Here is a 19858-nt window from a genome sequence, read left to right as displayed (position 1 = left end):
TACATATTAAAAAAAAAAAACAAATAAACATCATACACCTACGAGTGTAATCAATCGAATCAATTTTAAACAGGGATAATTAGTTTTCGAATGAGTTTCAATAGTACAACCTGTATTACGAAAGTTATTTACAGTTCCAAACGCATCTGTCACGTGATACAGTACCAATATCTCAACGATACAGCCTCGATGTCACTCTGGCATCTCGTAGCATTTTCCTTTGTTCGTACTACAGGAACGCTGTTGAATTCGTTCACTGATAACGATCCTACATCGCTTCTACATCGTAGCGATATTGTAGCGATGGAACTGCGAAATCGATTTGATTTCGATGCATTTAATATTGCTGTTACTTTCTCGTTAATTGAAATTACGAATACACCTGTCTTCCTCACACGATCCTATTCCATCTACAAAAGAGACAGCAGATATTTGAGGGACGATGCACACAATTGGATGTTGCATCGGGCCCTGGATTTTATTGATTTCTCTAGGTAACTATTTTTAGGATGGTCACGAGTTTAAACAACGATATTCATCCAGATTCATTTATTAGCACTATTTCCACACTCATTTTATCCACTAATTCGTTTTTTACAATACATCCCGTATTTTATATCTAAATTTCGCCTCTCAATCTCATTATTTCCAAATTAATAATATAAATATCACCAAACATTGCCGCCGCATTCGATTTCTTGACATTCTCTTTCTTACTTGCCAATCGGCCAGTATTAATCGTGAAAAATTAAAATATTACATTACAACATATTCTAAAAATAGTCAATCGACATATTATTAACTAAATTATTCTAATAAATTATAGTTATACAATGTGTAACAAAAAATAACTCTAACACTATTTATATGTACTTTATCTATCACCGGTACCTTTCCACCTTGTTTTGCTATTCTTAGTTTCATATATAACGTCAGATTTCATATTTTTCCACACCACTTTTAAAGTGTATGTAATGAATGTTACCTAAAGTCTTGGTTTTCAAAGGGCAATTAGAGCGCTCGAAAAAATTCATACAACCGAGAATTTGTATTCCAAATTAAGAGTCTGATATAAATGGATGAGAAGGGCTGCAGTAGTAGAAGTATTGCAGCGTGGAACCTGAAATATCACAATCGTCAAGTAAACAAAATCGAATGTAAGACTTACCATACAAGAGAATGCTCAATAATCAGAACATCAAAACTCTTAAGAACCAATAGCAACAACAAACAACAACAGCCTGTAAATTTCCCACAGCTGGGCTAAGGCCTTTGAGGAGCTTTTGGAACATATTCCATCACGCTGTTCCAATAGGGGTCGGTGGTTCCAATACACATGTGGCAGAATTTCATTTCATATTCAGTGATGCTTGCTTGGGTTTGAACCCGCAATTATCTGTTAATCGCTGCGCCATCTCGGTTCAGTGCAGCACTACCGTCAACGATAATAATTTGCTACCAAACCAATATAATGAAAAATATAAGGTCCTCGAAACTCTTAAGAACTAATAAAACAAACCAAAAAGTCTCAGTATCAGTTACAGCAGCCTGACCTTCTCCCGACCCTTATTACTCTTAGAGCATTTACAATGTCTTATTTTTGTCGAAAATCAACATTCAAACAGCAAGTAATATTCTCAAATTACCATCATTTCCTATTAGTGCCAGCCCGCGGGTTTCGGAGGCCAGAGGATATGAAGAGGCCAGTTGTCACCCCTTACAGCGCATACGCAATTTCATAGTGATCGGTTAAGTAATTAGGATGGGGTGCACGGTGACGGATTTACCAATAGGCTAAGTTAGGACCCTAGGGCGGCAGATTTAGAGGGGCGGCAAATTTAGCCCAAATTTGTTATTATCGTACAGAAATAAATAAAAAAACTTATAATTATGTATACACATAACGTCGGTAATCCGTATACTACTACTATCACTACATAGCGGGTTGGAAAAACAATTTAGTAACTGACTGAAATATCACCTAGTTTATAATCATACTAATAAAGGAAAAAAACCGATATAATGAGGACGATAGAACACAAATCATAAATGATGCAAAAAAAAGTACTGCCTACTAGCTTACTAGCGGCAGATTTATAAATCCGCCACTGGGGGTGAGTTATAGCAACAGTTATCAAAACAAAATATACTTTACTAGCTTTTGCCCGCGACTTCGTTCGCGTGGACTTCAGCTTCGTCCCGTCTAGTCTAGTAATCGCTTAAAATCGCTTCGTAAATAAGCCATTATTTCTCGTACAAAGTAAAGGATAAAAAATGGTTATTGTGGGTTATTCCTAAGAGATAAACATATACCATCACGGACTTTTTTGTAGACCTTTTTAAGTTGTACAATACTGTAGTACATTGTTTTGATCTATTTTGTAGGATTCAGTCAGCGTTTGCAATGTAAGCGCAAAAAATGTGTTTTTTTACGACCTCACATTAGAAACCTCAAAAATTGTAGCCTATGTGTTATTCTGATGTATAAGCTATATTGTGGTAAAGTTTCATTCAAATCCATTCAGTAGTTTTTACGTGAAAGAGTAACAAACATCCATACATCCATACATACAAACTTTCGCCTTTATAATAGTAGGATTCAAGCAGGCAGTAGAATAAGTAGTAATGTAAATTCTATGGCGACGAACCGGCGAGAAACTCAGTAGATTCTCTTTTCCAACATTTTAAATACAAAGTTACGTTAATTAAATACATATACGAGTATAATAGATCCTACTTGGATGTCAACACGTATTAGCTCCATGCTTTTTTATAGACGGTCTTGTATTGAAAAAATGTTTTTTTAACAAGTGTTTTTTACAAATTATTTGAATTTAGGAATAGGCAATGTTAAAGATTTTTTCGATTATTACAGAAACGGACACCCAAGCAACCCAAAGAGGATTTATTGACTTTGCGGTGTCGGAAACTTAGCGCTGTAAGCTTATCTTTAAATTAGTACATAGAATGAATGTCACTGATTCTATCAGCCTGAAAAAAGTTACTATGAATAGGTATACATATTTTATTTGCTTATAACGTTTAACTGGTCCCAGTTTACATTAAGCCGCAGTATTTATTCTTTCGGTATACATTCTCTTTTCAAAAACAGTTATTTACACCATTTGGAATTAAAACAAATCATCATTCAAAATAAATTTTAATCGACTAGGGTCAATTCAGTACCTTTGTACCGTCATTTACAGAGTAAAATTATAAATACAGATTTTCCGGCATTCTTCTCATATAAATAAATACAATCAAAAATTAATAATTCTGTTCTGAATAAAAACGTCTCTAAACTCCATACTATTATAGTAAAACCACAACTATTTTAACCATGTATGATATTACCTCATATATAGCTTCACCCTTAATTAATAATTATTTTGTAAATGAATTGTTACTTGATAATAATATCAGTTAAACGCCATCTATAATTTATTATAAAAACTATATACTATTTGGGCTCAACGAATGAATAATTCAAATCCGTGAGTAAGTAGTACGGAAATTCAGTGAGAGATGGCGCTAGTTTCTGAGTTTATATTTTTGTATAATGACTGACATTATATATCTATCATAAAAGTAAATCTTAGCTTATGGAGAATGTTACTAGATGTGCCAAATCACTTGAATTTTTTTCTCAGTAAAGCCTGTATGTATACAAATACACTAGTTAAATACATAGTAGTTTTGATTTTATAAGCATTCAAAGTTTCGAATAAAATATTGAGTCTTTTTTTTATTTGTATATTAAAAATTTCACAAAAACGAATACAACCAATTTTTTTTTTATATCAATCGCCAAGGACACATTTTCATAAATTTGATATGATTTTTTTACCGTCAGGTCTGCCTAGATCGACGGTGCAGCGGCAAAACGACCGGGCGCACGCTTTATGATCCTCACCTCCCATACAAATTGACGCTGTAAAATATATGCACCAATGCACCTAGTCACACTGGCTCACTTACCCTTCAAATCGGAAAAAAACCAATAAACATTATTGGCATTTGGCGTTAGAATATCTAATGATTCTTCCCAGTCTGCCTTGCACAGGGCCCTTTCACTAAATGATTTAAAAAGGACAAAAGAAGGGTTATACAAATAAAATCATCTATACTGTAAGTAGAAAGCAAATCATTTATTATTTATATATTTATTTTGAAAGGTACACCATCAACTTATCACTAAACAGTTAAAATTATTGTTTTATGTATCTAACATTTAACATTATAGTAAGCGAAAACAACATAGATTTGTAATGAAATGTTCAAGACTATGAACAATATTATATTTCAGTTTGTAAAATTTTGTGTACATTTTAGGTATATATATATTACAACAGGGTAAGAACTAGCGCGCACTGGTAACTTTTGTCACGGTGACTGTTTCGTCACTCTTGTCAAGTCCGTGAATATGTACAGATGCAGACACAAATGTCACCCAATTGTCATGTCGTTAAGTGCGCGCACCTCCATACATATTCATGGACTTGACAAGAGTGACGAAACAGTCACCGTGACAAAAGTTACCAGTGCGCGCTAGTTCTTATGATCAAAGTATATAATATATTTTAATTTATTTTCTCGCACAAAATCTGACGTATATCGGATGTGTGGTACGCAATACAATGTCAGTTTTGAAAACGAGATCTGATTTTTTGGTCACTGGCTCCACGCGGAACTTCCTGAGTATGGCACACATCACAGTCTTCAACTCCATCATGGCAAACTTCTGGCCTAGAAGCATAACATATATAAGTTAAAGCTATCAAATATAAAACCTCATTTGCTTTTTCATAACAACGAAACATCTGTACATATAATACAATTTGGAGTGTCTGTTTGCTATATTAAAATAAACGATTTTAACGAAATACATATTTGTGGAACATATACCAAAATGTATATTTTTGTCTGTCTGTCTGTATTTCTGTTTCTTATCTCTAGAACGGATGGACTGATTTTGACGGGACTTTCCCTGATAGATAGCTAATGTAATAAGGAGTAACTTAGGCTACAACACCAACTATTTTGTCAAATGCAAATCTCGAGCACAGCTGATATAAATTAACAACGGATTATATAAAATTACATTTAGTAGAAATCCATTGACTATTTGGTAACTAGGCAAAAAAGTAAAGTAACAGCCTGTAAATTTCCCACTGCTGGGCAAGGCCTCCTCTCCCATTAAATAGAGGGTTTGGAACAAATCCACCACACTGTTCCAATGCGGGTTAGTGGAATGCACACGTGGCAGAATTACGATGAAATTAGACACATACAGGTTTCCTCACTATGTTTTCCTTCACCGCCAAGCACGAGTTGAATTATAAACTCAAATCAAGCACATATATATAGTGGTGCTTGACTGGGTTTGAATACGAAATCATCGGTTAAGATGCACGCGTTCAAACCACTGGGCCATCTCAGCTCATCTCTACCTAGGCCACATGTAGTACAAGTTTACCTATACAATTCCGGGGTCCTGCACTGAACGGTATGTAGGCGAAAGGATGTCTCTTTGCACAGTTCTCTGGGAGGAATCTCTCAGGAATAAAACGCTCGGGTTCCGGATACAGATCAGCTCGGCGATGCAAATCGTATATGTAGATCAAACAAGTCGTATTCGCGGGTACTGTGTAACCACCTGAAATAAAATTATGTTATTAATCATCTATTATTACCTTTATTAGTCAATTTTATTGTACAGATTGCCAGACAGAACCTGTGTTGGGGCTTTGCCTTAGCTACCCGATTTGAATCGTCAGTGAATCACCAATATTATTATTGGCAAAAGTGTCATAACATACAGGAAACTATAGTTAGTGCCGTATTGGTGCAATATAAATCAAAATATATTTTATTCAAGTAGGCTTATAAAAGCACTTTTGAATCGTCATTTTTTTATATTAAGTGAAGTGACCACCGGTTAGAAAACTATAAGAACCGGCAAGAGACTCAGTAGTTACTCTTTTTCAACATTTAAAAATACAGTCATGTTAGTTAAATACAATTATATATGTATGTAATTTATCCTGCATGGAAGTCTACAAGTATTAATTTCACGCTTTTTTATCGTCTGAAACTTGAAAGGATAAACTTATATCCTTAATGCGTATGCACATATAATGATTATCACAGATTTTATCAAAGTAATCAATGTTACAATGATTATTATAAACTAATGTCTACCTATGGATATGCATAACATGAAAACCCTTAGTCATTCCAATCAAATATCACGTTATCACTGTTTGATAATTAATACGCTGATAATTAATACGCTGATATAATTTCTTTATCTATGTCACCATCTATTGCTTGTGCATCGTTAAGCCATTTTGTTTTATAGATAGGGGAAGCGGACATTGGACCTGTTGGTCAATAGTCGTCACCATATCTCACAGACATCATTGGTATATATTGTGTATATAAGTACATGGCCAATGTGCTGCCAACCTTGGTACCAAATACATCACATGTCCGTGTAACACTGGTCCGCTCATTCTTCAAAACAAAATTGCAAAGTATTGCTGTTTGGCGGTAGGATATGTCAATATATCCCTTCACACTATTTCCACCCCAAGTAAGAGACTACCAAGACTTTTCTATGTATTCTTATTATGTAGTAGGTTTTTTCTCGATACAACGATAATGTGTGTAACTCTTGATTTTAATGAAAATTTATCCAATAGTATAAATATTAAAATATTAACAGCGTATATTTTTGAGCTCTATCATCGAATTTCATTAGAAATTAGGTCTTTATATGAACTGACGCAAAAAGCATTACATTTGGGATTTAACTTTTCCGAATAATTTTTTTTCCGAAGAACGTAATATATAGAAATGTAAATCTACCAAACCGCATATGGAACCATGGAAAACTGTGGTCAAGTTTTTTTTTATGATATAGTTTGGCGGACGAGCGTAAAGACCACCTGATAGTAAGTGGTCACCATCACCCATAGACAATAACGCTGTAAGAAATATTACAATACCTTACATCGTCATTGTGCCACCAACCTTGGGAACTAAGATGTCATGTCCCTTGTACCTGTAGTTACACTGGCTCACTCACCCTTCAAACCGGAACACAACAATACTCAGTAGGTACTGTTATTTGGCGGTAGTATAACTGATGAGTATAGATAGCCAGACGGGCTTGCACGCCCTACCACCAAGTAAAAAAGTAGTGGAATTCGTTTCTAAACTTTTTATAAAATGAGTATAATGAAAATCCAACTATGGAACATTTACATGCAGTACTTTAATCATTTTTTTTGCTAGACGTCAATACTGATACCAACACGGATATAATCTGAAGTGTTGTATGTTTAAACGACAACATGTATTTTGTTGATATTATATTTTAAATATGAGACAACATCACATACATTACTCTGATTCCAATGTAAGTATCTGAAGCACTTGTGATATGGAAATCAGAAGTAACGACAAACACCCAGACCCAAGACAACATAGAAAACTAATGGTAATCTACATCGACTCAGTTGGGAATCGAATCCGGGACCTCAGAGTGGCGTACCCATGAAAACCGGTGTACACACCACTCGATTATGGAGGTCGACAAAGAGAGATAATACTTATCCTAGGTAATAATTTGATCATTACCTAATACTGTTTCTTTTTGTACGTATCTAGCAATGAGAGGTGCACTCGGATACAGCCTCAGTGATTCCTTGATACAGCATTCTAGATACTTCATTTGGTTCAAATCCTCTGTTGTCACTGCCCGATCTGAATCACCAAAAATTTCAGAAATCTCCTCATAAATCTTGTCCTGAAAAATGGTCACTTTCTATTTTAAACTTGTTAGTTATTCGCGGTTTTGCTAGCGTAGAAAATATAATATATTTATAAATTAACCTAAAATATTACATTGGTATAAGATGTCTTTGTTTACAACACTTTTTTAGTCTATGTCCTTTCTCAGTCTCTAGACTAATTGTGTACCAAATTTCGTTTAAATCAGTTCAGTAGCTTTGGCGTGAAAGCGAGACAGACTTAGTGACACAGCTACTTTCGCATTTATAATATTATAGTATAGTATATATGTTTTAATATTTAAATTTCGATTATTTTATTCCATTTGACATTCGCCGTATGTTTTGTTATCTTATTTTTTTTTTTATAGAATAGGTCGGCGGACGAGCATAAGACAATGACGCTGTAATAAATATTAACTATTCCTTACATCGTCAATTCGCCGCCAACCTTGGGAACTAAGATGCTATGTCCCTTGTGCCTGTAGTTACCATAGTAATAGTGAGCCAGAGCTCACTCACCCTTCAAGCCGGAACACAAGAATACTGCGTACTGTTGTTTAGCGGTAGTATATCTGATGAGTGGGTGGTACCTACCCAGGCGAGCTTTCACAAAGCCCTACCACCAAGAGACTTTATACTCTGTCAACATTACTAGCCGACATTTAGTATAATAGTATGGATTAATGATAATATAATATTACAATTTATTGAATGGTTTTACTTACTTGGATTTCGGGCTCATTTGCTAAGGCCATTAACATGAAAGTCATGGCTGTAGCGGTGGTGTCGTGGCCCTGTATAAAAAAAAAATTATGTAATCTTGTGATCATCATTAAGGGCCATTAATTTATGACATAAGACGATCTAGGCGGTGGTCGATCATGTCTTATGGTTTCTTACAAGGGCATGAGAAGGAGTTTCGATAGTTCTTACGTGAGATCAAAAAAATGCACAGAGTAAAAAACATTATTTGAAAAAACGCGGGAAACCGTTCGATTGCCGAAGTTCGCTCGAATGCGTACCTTTAGAACCTTTGAAATAACAAATAAACATTTCCAAAAATTGTTACATTGCAATAAAATAAACCAAACATTTATTCATTTTTTTCTTTCAAATTATTTCGTAATAAGTCTTATACGAGAGGAGGGGGTCGCCCTATTTATTACTTTTTCTTATAAAAGGGGTGGAGAGGATAAAGACTAAAAAATAGTTACGTAATCAATAAATAGCCCCTAGCATGAGTTTGAAACAAAGGCAAGTATCATAATCCTTCCAAATTAAGGTGAACATCAAAAAATATTGTAAACTGATATTTTTTATACAATTTATATCCTTTGTGTATTTCTGTATCTGATCTTTATTTTATAGGGAAATACTTTCGAGATTTTAGCGTACAAAATAAGGCTATTTAATTCGAACGAATTTTGTCTATGTCCTTATTCGTTCTTACAGAATATGTCTTCAAGTTTGATTGATACTGTATTACTTCATCAACAGCCTGTAAATTCCCACTGCTGGGCTCAAGGCCTCCTCTCCCTTTTGAGGAGAAGGTTTGGAACATATTCCACCACGCTGTTCCAATGCGGGTTGGCGGAGTACACGTGTGGCAGAATTTCTATGAAATTTGTCACATGCAGGTTTCCTCACGATGTTTTCCTTCACCGCTGAGCACGAGATGAATTATAAAGAGAAATTAAGCACATGAATCAGCGGTGCTTGCCTGGGTTTGAACCCGCAATCATCGGTTAAGATGCACGCGTTCCAACCACTGGGCCAACTCGACTCACAATTAACAACACTGTATTACTTACCGCAAACATAAACGTGTCTACTTCCTCTATGGTGCCTTCGTGATCGATGAGACCGGACTTTTCATTTTTGAGGAGCAGATCCAACATTGCTAATTTCTCTTTACTGTCGCACTCAGCGTCGTTGTCGAATTGATTGAAGTTTTTCTCAGCCAAAAAGTTCCTCCTACTTTTTACAACACTATTGGTTAGGGTGTGTAAATGTTTCACTGCATTATTTTCCCGTCTTGCCAAGCCAGTTAGCTGGTAAATGGGCTCCAAGTGCAACCATGGTGCTACTAATCTTTGCGTGAAACAATCGCCTACGTCGTCTAATGATGAAAAGTATTTGGTCATCAACGATTGCATATTTTCATGTGTAGATCCCATTGCTGTTTCTAAAAGTTTGTCATAATATTTTAGAAACATAGTACGTCATAAAAACAATATTTAATCCTAAAACAGCAACACCAACAGCCTGTAAATTTCCCACTGCTGGGCTAAAGCTCCCTTTGAGGAGAAAGTTTGGAACATATTCCAACACGCTGTTCCAATTCGGTAATACACATGTGTCAGAATTTCTATGAAATTAGATATGCAAGTTTACTCACGATGTTTTCCATCACCGCCGAGCACGATGTATTAATCCTAATTCATTATAATTCAAAACTATATTTAGTTTTATTGTAATTGCAATACTAGCATAAGCCTTCAAATCTGATCAATCAATATTCAAAGACATTTCTTTTCGAAATGGCATACAATAACAATAATTTTAATAGTTAAGGGCCATGAGAAGTAGAAACGGTGTCTTTTTTTTTAGTCTCATTTTAAGAGCTGAGTCACTTAGGTGACTATGTTGCTCTGGTAGATTTCACAAACGGTGTCTTAATATTATGAAAACCTAAAATAAAAAGATACAAATATAACTATACCACACATGATACGTAGAGTCGCAGAGCTCATTAAAGACAGTAAGTTCGTTCTTTGCTTCTGAACTTCCTCCAGCAAGACCTTCTGGAAATGTTCAGCCTCTTCCTTAAACGTCACGAAATACTTTTGGAGAATGTTAAAATGAAACGCTTTGGTTAACATTTTCCTCCTTTGAAACCATTTTGCACCTAAAAATTTTAAGTAATAAAGTTTATATCTGTAATGAATTTACTTAATCTCAGATGTTTTTAAGTAGGTAATTAATATAGCATACCATTACTGACCAGTAGCCCCTCTCGAAGCCAGTTCGTGAGGTAGGTGTATGGATGTTCTTTGTAATTGTTTTCAGTTCCTGATAGAAGTTTCTAGAAATTCAAATCATAATAATTAATAATATAAAGCAAATAAATAAGAGTCTGTAGCTTATCTACAGATACCAGGCTCCAATGTTGCAAGCAAATCATGTAATGATTCCCCACCAGTTCACCCAAAATCAACCTCTTTTTTTATTTATTTGTTGCGTAAAAACTCTTTAAAATTTTTAACCTATTGTGTCGTTCACATTTACTTTCGTGAAATTATGTAATATTAATTTAGTTTATGTTGGTTTGTATCGTACTAAAATCCTTTAAATGTCAGTGCTGAGCCATTTTCTCTTACGGTCGTTATACCCAAACTATTAATTATCTGCATTTAGGCTTCCTATATAACAGTTTTTAAAAATGGAGCAGTTTCGACAAGACATTTGTAGATAACGTTGAAATATCGACGTTATCTTTATAAATAAAAATAAATAACCTGGTAAATATCCTGTTTCAATAACTGTAATAATAAAAATGACCATGTTAATTTAAAATCTTAAATGTCATATATGACTTTCTAGCACGAATACGCGGTTACTACGCAATTAATTATGGGAGGTCTGTGTTTCTTTGTTCAAACAATACATATGTAGGCCTATTTAATTTACCTCAATAGCCTGCGGGTTGCTGATGTTCACCATTCGTATATTTAATGAAAAATGTATCTGATTAATGTCACCATAGTGTTCGTGCAAGTGTCGTTGGAAAACGAACAGCTTTTCTGCAAAAAAAAAATACATTTTATGTTCAAGGAAGTCTTAGCCTTTATGTTTTGCAGAAGTTCTTTCGCTGTGGACACTGACATTCCATTATCAATTTACTTCTAATACATTTATATTTACCAAAAATGTGTTGTATTTACATGCTAAGTAATTAAATCTTTAAAATTCACGTAGATTACTACGTCTGTAACCGCGGGACCGACATATATATATATATATATATATATATATATATATACGAGGTTTGTTCAAAAGAAAAGGTGAATTTTGAAATTTCGCGGGCTGTATGTATTCAATCGTCGATTTTTTCTTTTTGTTATGTTGGTACATATATGGTTCTCAAATGTTGATATTATCAGCCATTTTGAATTTGTAGTTTTTTTTTGACAACTGATAAAGAAAAGGCGTTTTTGTATGTTCTTCGATTTTTTATTTTTGAACAAAATGGATCAAAGAATCTGTATTAAATTTTGCGTTAAAAATGAAATAAAGTGTTTCAACGCCTTTAAAATGTTGACTGTGGCATTCGGCGCGTCTACTTTATCTCAAAAAAGTGTTTATAAGTGGTATAACCGCTTTACAAACGGCCGAGAAGATTTTGAAGACGATGAGCGTCCTGGAGTTGCAATCACGTCAACAAGCGAAGAAAACATCGAAGCAGCAAAGAAAATAGTTTTAAAAAATCGTCGAGTCACTATAAGGGAAGTTGCAGAGGATGTTGGCATATCAATTGGCTCATGCCATACAATTTTTTCCAATATTTTGGGCATGAAACGTGTAGCAGCGAAGTTTGTTCCGAAATTGCTAAATTTTGAGCAAAAGCAACGACGCATTAGTATCGCTCAGGAGTTGTTGAATGATGTTAAAAACGATCCAGATTTGCTCAAAAGGGTCATAACTGGTGACGAAACCTGGGTGTATGGCTATGACGTCGAAACCAAGGCTCAATTATCCGAATGGAAGCGACCAGATGAACCGAGACCGAAAAAAGCACGTCAAGCTCGATCAAATGTGAAGGTTTTGCTCACTGTTTTCTTCGATTACAATGACGTCGTACATCATGAGTTCTTGCCAACAGGTCGTACGGTCAATAAAGAATATTACAAGGAGGTAATGCAACGTTTACGTGAAGCAATACGGCTCAAACGATCGGAATTGTGGAAAAACAAATCATGGATTCTGCATCACGATAATGCACCAGCTCACACAACAATGCTTGTTCGTGAATTTTTGGCTAAAAACAACACCATAATCATGCCTCAGCCACCTTATTCACCAGATTTGGCTCCCTGCGACTTCTTTCTATTCCCTAATCTAAAGAAAACAATGAAAGGAAAGCGTTTTGCCACTATTAACGAGGTAAAGTCGAAATCGAAGTACGAGCTAATGGCCATACCGAAAATCGCATTTCAGAAGTGCTTCGAAGATTGGAAGAAGCGCTGGTATAAGTGCTGTATATCTGGGGGGGATTACTTTGAAGGGGACAAAATTAATATTGACGAATAAATGAATACTTTTAAAAAAAAATCGAAATTCACCTTTCCTTTTGAACAAACCTCGTATATATATATATATAATATAGTGTATATATATAGTATAGTATATATATAGTATATATATATATATATATATATATATATATATATATATATATATATATATATATATATATATATATATTCTATCACCAAGCATATAGAAGTATTATTGCGTTTTGATTTGAGGAGCCAGTAGACATAATAGACATAAGCGACAAAATCGCTGTTCCCAAGGTTATCATTAGCGATGCAGTTACGTCACAGGTTCACACTGAACTATCAAATTTTTTTTAACATAAGAATTAATATCATAAAATGCTTAAATATATACGGATATGAAATAAAACTAGTTACTGTATAAATATTGACCGCGGAGAATGTTGGCAAGAATGCTAAAAAACGAACCAGCCCTCCTGTCACCAGTGGAGGCAATGAGGCGAGGTGTTATACTTTTGATGAAGCTTTTTGCACCACTACTCCAAGTGCCAAGCGTTTCGATAGAAATGATTATTATTATTATCAAATGATTTTATTGGCAAAATTTAATCTATTCTAAAAATATTTTATGTCTCTTATTATAAAAGAGTTGCCTGCTACTAGCCACGAATACTAAAAATATATTTATACAAGGTTATTGGTAATTCAATGTATACCCGTTAGGAGGTGATAAGGGTGACACTATTTGCAATAATTTAAACCCACATATGCATAGTGCAAAAATTAATCATCTTTGAGTTATCACGTTTTTAAGATTTTTTCAAAATTTGTCAAAAATGCAACTTCAAAAATTTATTTAAAAAAATTATCAATTTACATTAATGTACATAATAATGGTCAGTGGTGAGCACCTACCACTAGATAGCCCATCCGCCTACCTATCTCATAAAAAAGCATTATTAACGGTAGGCTCTATTGATAGTGTAGTGTATCATGATGAATCCAACGCCTTGGCAACTAACCACTAAATCACATAAATGAATATTTATACTATCAAGTATCTAGTCATCTGCTTACTCTTATCAATACAAATTACACATTCACGTCAAATTGCTTTAATCGTTATCGTATACTAGTAATATTAGAGATAAAAAACTAATTACAGAGTAAATGAAAATAAAAAAAAACTGTAATGGACAGTTAAATACCGGAAAACAATAATGATAGCTCATTTGCCATTGGTTGAAATATGCTTAGGTGATTCTAGTTACTGAGTATGTTTTTTTACACATTCAATAATGTACTAGTGGCTCTTGGATACTTCGCGTTTCTTTCAAATTTTTTTTAGGTTTCGAAACTAATGAAACCAGTCATTGCGTCATGTTTTGATTTCATTGTATAATAGAGGACGAGATGGCCCAGTGGTTAGAACGCGTGCATCTTAACCAATGATTGCGGGTTCAATCCCAGGCAAGCACCGCTGATTCATGTGCTTAATTTGTCTTTATAATTCATCTCGTGCTCAGCGGTGACGGAAAACATCGTGAGGAAGCCTGCATGTGACAAATTTCATAGAAATTCTGCCACATGTGTATTCCACCAACCCGCATTGGAACACCGTAGTGGAATATGTTCCAAAAAACCTTCTCCGGAGAAAAGGCCTTTAGCCCAGCTGTGGGAATTTACAGACTGTTGTTGTTGTTGTTGTATAATGTAAGCCAAATGTGTTAGCAAAATGATGAAACATTATTTAAATGGATTTTTTTTTAAATCGATGTCAGTTTCAGGGAGAATTGGAGTTTGTCGACATCACTTTACTTCAATTTTGTTTAGGTACTTTTTTCTTATACAGATATGGGACCAGTCTCTACCAAGCCAGTAACATATTTACGCTTTTTAAAATTATTTTTTTGTTAAATTTTAACAATTTAATTAATCGCAATAAAAAATCCTCTTTATTTCTTGCATATCTACAGCTGAAGTTATGAAGTGAGACAATAACCTTTTTTTCCCACAATCACTTGGACAAAAACAGAAGTTATTAATATACAAGATATGTAAGAAAAAAAGTTTTTTGACATTATTAACATTGCATTGCATTATATACCAATCATATCTATGTAAAATAAATCTGACTTACTTTTAAGCTAAGCCGTTTTTCAAAGCAACGGCGGATGCCAATTTAGTAAGAAAATGTTCGGCCTTAAGATCTATTTTCGCGTGCTCAGAATGAGCGATAATCTGCTTTACCGATCGAGAAACATCGGTAAAGTGAACATATTGCGTCGCAATGATTTGATGTTTAGATCCAAAAGGTACTAAGAGTTTAAGACTTGATAAAGGAATTAATTTTATAACTGACGAAGGTATTTTTACTCTGGCTGTACATCAGACAGGCATGCACCTATACTTATCAATTGATTTATTTAAAAACAATAATTCATCAATTTAAGCAAAACAACTTTGATGACATACGTGCAATGACTGTCTATTTTTTAAATATATTATTTACAATTTCATGCTCATTTCTTTTTAAAGGCTTAAATTGGTTATCTTGGAACTTCCGAATTTATATATACTAATAACGTTATATATTGTTTTTATACCGTTAATTTAGTACCGGCCATGGTATGGCCATAAAATAATACCTTGTGCCTCTAATTACACAGACAGCCTTCGAACTGTAATCAGCGGCGTAACTATCGTATGGCCAGGTGTGTGTACCAAGGCCCCGAAGTTCAGGGGGCCCTCTTAACCTTAAGCTTCTGAAGCTAGAAAATCACGGCCCTGCGCACAAGGTTTCTTATTTGGTATCTATAATTTTAAAGGGTAATTATTAGTTTAAGAGGGATGGGAAAAAGGGGGTGAGGGCCCGATTCTTTTTCTATGCACCGGGGCCCTTCCTCACCTAGCTACGCCACTGTCTGTAATGTTACATTACAATTAGTGTATAGTGCAATTAGTTGTAGAACAATTCATGAGCAGATCCACAGCCAACAACAAAATAAAGAGAGTTCTTCCACATAGGACTCTATGTAATCATTTCATATATAACAATTCCGTATTATATATTTAGGTATTATTATCATATTCAATACATATTATTAAACAAAGTCCCCGACCACGTCTGTCTGTCTATATGTTCGCAATAAGCTCTAAGAACTAGCGCGCACTGGTAACTTTTGTCACGGTGACTGTTTCGTCACTCTTGTCGAGTCCATGAATATGTATGGAGGTGCGCGCACATTACCACGTGACATTTGTGTCTGCACCTGTACATATTCACGGACTCGACAAGAGTGACGAAACAATCACCGTGACAAAAGTTACCAGTGCGCGCTAGTTCTAAAACTTCTGAATGAATTTTCATACGGTTTTTCCTAATAGACAGAGGCCTTCATAAGGAACGTTATATATAATAATATCATTTATTAAGGTGTTTGTGTAAATATGTTGATATAGAAATACAATTGTTAATCATTTCGGAAAAAAAGCAATAAAAAATACAACAACAACAACAGCCTGTAAATTCCCACAGCTGGGCTAAAGGCCTCCTCTCCCTTTGAGGAGATGGTTTGTAACATATTCCACCACGCTGTTCCAATGCGGGTTGGTGGAATACACATGTGGCAGAATTTCTATGAAATTTGTCACATGCAGGTTTCCTCACGATGTTTTTTTTCACCGCTGAGCACGAGATGAATTATAAAGACAAATTAAGCACATGAATCAGCGGTGCTTGCCTGGGTTTGAACCCGCAATCATCGGTTAAGATGCACGCGTTCTAAACACTGGGCCATGTCGACTCAAAAAATATATATATATATATATATATATACATAAAAGGTAAATATTTTAAAAAACTTATGTCCACCTGTGCCAAGCCGGGACGGGCCGCTAGTTATAACTATAGATATATATAACAGGTAAACATATATAGTAGGTCACTTCTTATACCATTCCTAAAAAATTTAAAACCGGCTTATTGTGTTATGCTATGACGACGCATCTTTTAGACTTCATAAATGTACGAAAAACAAATCAGACAATCACTGACATTTCAAGGTCGTATCATACGATTAGTTATGATTATATTTTCAAAAATAGATTAATTAATAAAATCGATTCTTTCTGTGATATTGTATTCGAACGACGCGTTAAATATAAAAGGTAAGATTTCATCGATAATTATTTTAAATTCAAATAATTCACGAAAATGACATAGCCTATACCCCTAGTTATATTTTTTTTGTAATTAAAGTTTTTTATATAAACCTTATGTTGTTCTAATCTCAAAATAATTCTGTTATTACCATAGATTAGTCATTATTATTGTAATTTAAAGTTTCTGTAATTTTGTTGTTGTTATTTAAAAATCATAAATATTTCATCAGTTATCTTACGTAGATATACAATCAAATAGAATTGCACTATCTTTGTGAATGTAATTATTTTTAGTATCAATTTAAGATATAGGTACAATATGACAATTGTGTTTTAAATACACAATTTCAATGCTTTAAAATTGAAGGTCATGACGATCTTATAAACATTGACTGTTTTGTTTGATAAAACAATTCAAATCAAATAATCAAACAGTATTCATAAGTATAACTAACTTATTATGAATATTTAATAATATTTTATTATATATTTACAAGTAACTGCAAATAATATATTAAAAATTTAATTTTTTTAGAACGTATCCAGGTTATGTAGAAAGCTTTACAGTCACTGTGAAAGGGTTATGTCGAAACCTTTACGTAAAATTACCTTAAGATATTTCGATCAATTTAACAAGAAAGAAGCATAAACTTTTAATCAATGATGTTTTAGTAAACAGATATTAACGCTAAAAAAGTGAAGACTAGAAAACGTCCTAATTGGGACGTTTGCCTTTAGTCGTTTTACGTAGTAATACGTTATAATACATCATAATTACGTAGTAATATGTTTTGTGTAATTAAAACATCTAGTTATCCCTTTTACTTATTGTTTTTATCAAGCTATCCTTTTTATTTTTAACGAAATGTAAAAATAAACTAAAATAAACGGTCCCCGGCACGGCACACTTTTTTCTGTTGTTTAGTATGGATATAACATATCTGTTTATTAGAATATCATTGCTTTTAATGAACAACTATAAAATTTACATACCTGGCTTTTTAAAGTAACTCAGTACATTCCCAAGTAAAGGCTGTGGTTTCGGTCCCGGTATTTTCCTGATAAGCCTCCCAGCTCTTCCGAATCGATAGTAAAGCTCTATCGATACAAGAATTAGTATAACCGGTAGTATAATAAAAAGCCACATTGTGGTATGATCTCGCTGATCCTACGATCAGCAATGACGAAACCGGCGATTTTTTCTTGTTTTTATTGTAAGAACAGATAATCAAAACGAATAACAAGGAGAGCACGCGTGCTTCACTGACGATATACTATCTGTGGTTGATACGCGCCTTATTTATTTTAAGTTGTCATTATTGCTAATAATGATAGTGTGATTTATGTGTACGTTACCGTACATGTAAATAATAAATATACTAATTATAAATAGCAATAATAACTGTTGAAAACTGATTTTTTTTTCTTTATTTTATATATGGACTTTTATACTAATGTACATGCCAGCCCCATCGTAATCTAATTACATTAATTCTAATATATATCTAATCTATAAATAAACTAATAAAATGTGACTTATGAATTTGAACAATGTTATAGACTCTTTAGATGTTGGTCTGGCAAGAATATCAACAAACATTCCAATGTCAAATTTATTCAAATTCATAAGTCTCATAATTGCTTCTCTTCCAGAAATCGTACACATTCACTTAATGTGTTGTACATCTTCAACAGTTTTGCAAATATCACAGTTGGGGGAGATAGAAACTTTCATCATAAATTTAAATTTATTTAAAGGCATGTGTCCGGACCTCAATCTGTGAGCAGTGACAATTAGTCTTCTAGATATTTTACTGTTAATGAACCAGGGTATATGTGGAGGTTCACTTTGTATTGTCTTGTACCATATTCCTTTTTCTAATGGTAAACTATGAAATTTGTAACGTTTACTGGTTATTATTAATCTATATCAATATAAAAAACGTGAAAGTAACTCTGTCTGTCTGTCGCTATTCACGACTAAACCGCTAAACCGAATTTGATTAAATTTGGTATGAAGCAAACTTGAAAGGAGAAATTACATAGGCTACTTTATTTGCCTAACACTTGACAAACAACACCCTAAAACGAGCGAAGCCGCATGCGACTACTAGTAATTTAAAACAGGCTTTAATAAAACAGTTATGGAGCGTGAAGATCTGCTGGTCACGGAGCTTTATACGAATTCTGACACATGCCAAAATTTACAGAACTAAAGTATAAACCAAATGGCGAGATTCTGAATTCTTTCAACTTTATTCAGTTGGTCCTCAAACAGATTAGGATAGCTTTCATATGCATGTATGCTAATAAAGCGGTACCAACATCAGTTAATTGTCTAACTTTTCTAACCGCGCAAGCAGCGGTGCTGAGTCTCCTTGTCAGAGACAATAAATGTGGATTCCATTTAAGTTATCACTATTGTTGAAAGTTAACTTGAAATTAAATATCTTTTCTTATTAGGTAAGGCGAAAAGAACGCATTTTATTTGTTTAACATTTAGAATTAAAAGAACCTAAAATTGACCCTTGCGGAATGCCCGTTCTGAATACTTCCATAAGACTAAATTCAATTAATAGATACCTGTTTAACTCTTTGATTCAACTATGATCAAGA

General features: G+C 34.0%; 1 protein-coding gene across 1 annotated transcript; it reads right to left on the bottom strand.

The window, feature by feature from the left end:
- Window positions 1-4518: 4518 nt before the first annotated feature.
- On the bottom strand, window positions 4519-18496 carry LOC124531921 (cytochrome P450 4C1-like). The gene is made up of 9 exons (XM_047106490.1): window positions 18236-18496; window positions 11490-11602; window positions 10794-10884; window positions 10522-10707; window positions 9611-9984; window positions 8525-8593; window positions 7645-7813; window positions 5477-5656; window positions 4519-4746 (listed from the first exon to the last, which is right to left on the bottom strand). The coding sequence occupies exons 1-9, from the start codon at window positions 18387-18389 to the stop codon at window positions 4586-4588; spliced, it is 1497 nt and encodes a 498-aa protein (XP_046962446.1). The 5' UTR covers window positions 18390-18496; the 3' UTR covers window positions 4519-4585.
- Between the last annotated feature and the right edge of the window lie 1362 nt (window positions 18497-19858).

Source organism: Vanessa cardui, chromosome 8, assembly GCF_905220365.1.
Source record: "Vanessa cardui chromosome 8, ilVanCard2.1, whole genome shotgun sequence".
Taxonomy (NCBI): domain Eukaryota; kingdom Metazoa; phylum Arthropoda; class Insecta; order Lepidoptera; family Nymphalidae; genus Vanessa; species Vanessa cardui.
This window is presented reverse-complemented; position numbering and strand designations above follow the sequence as displayed.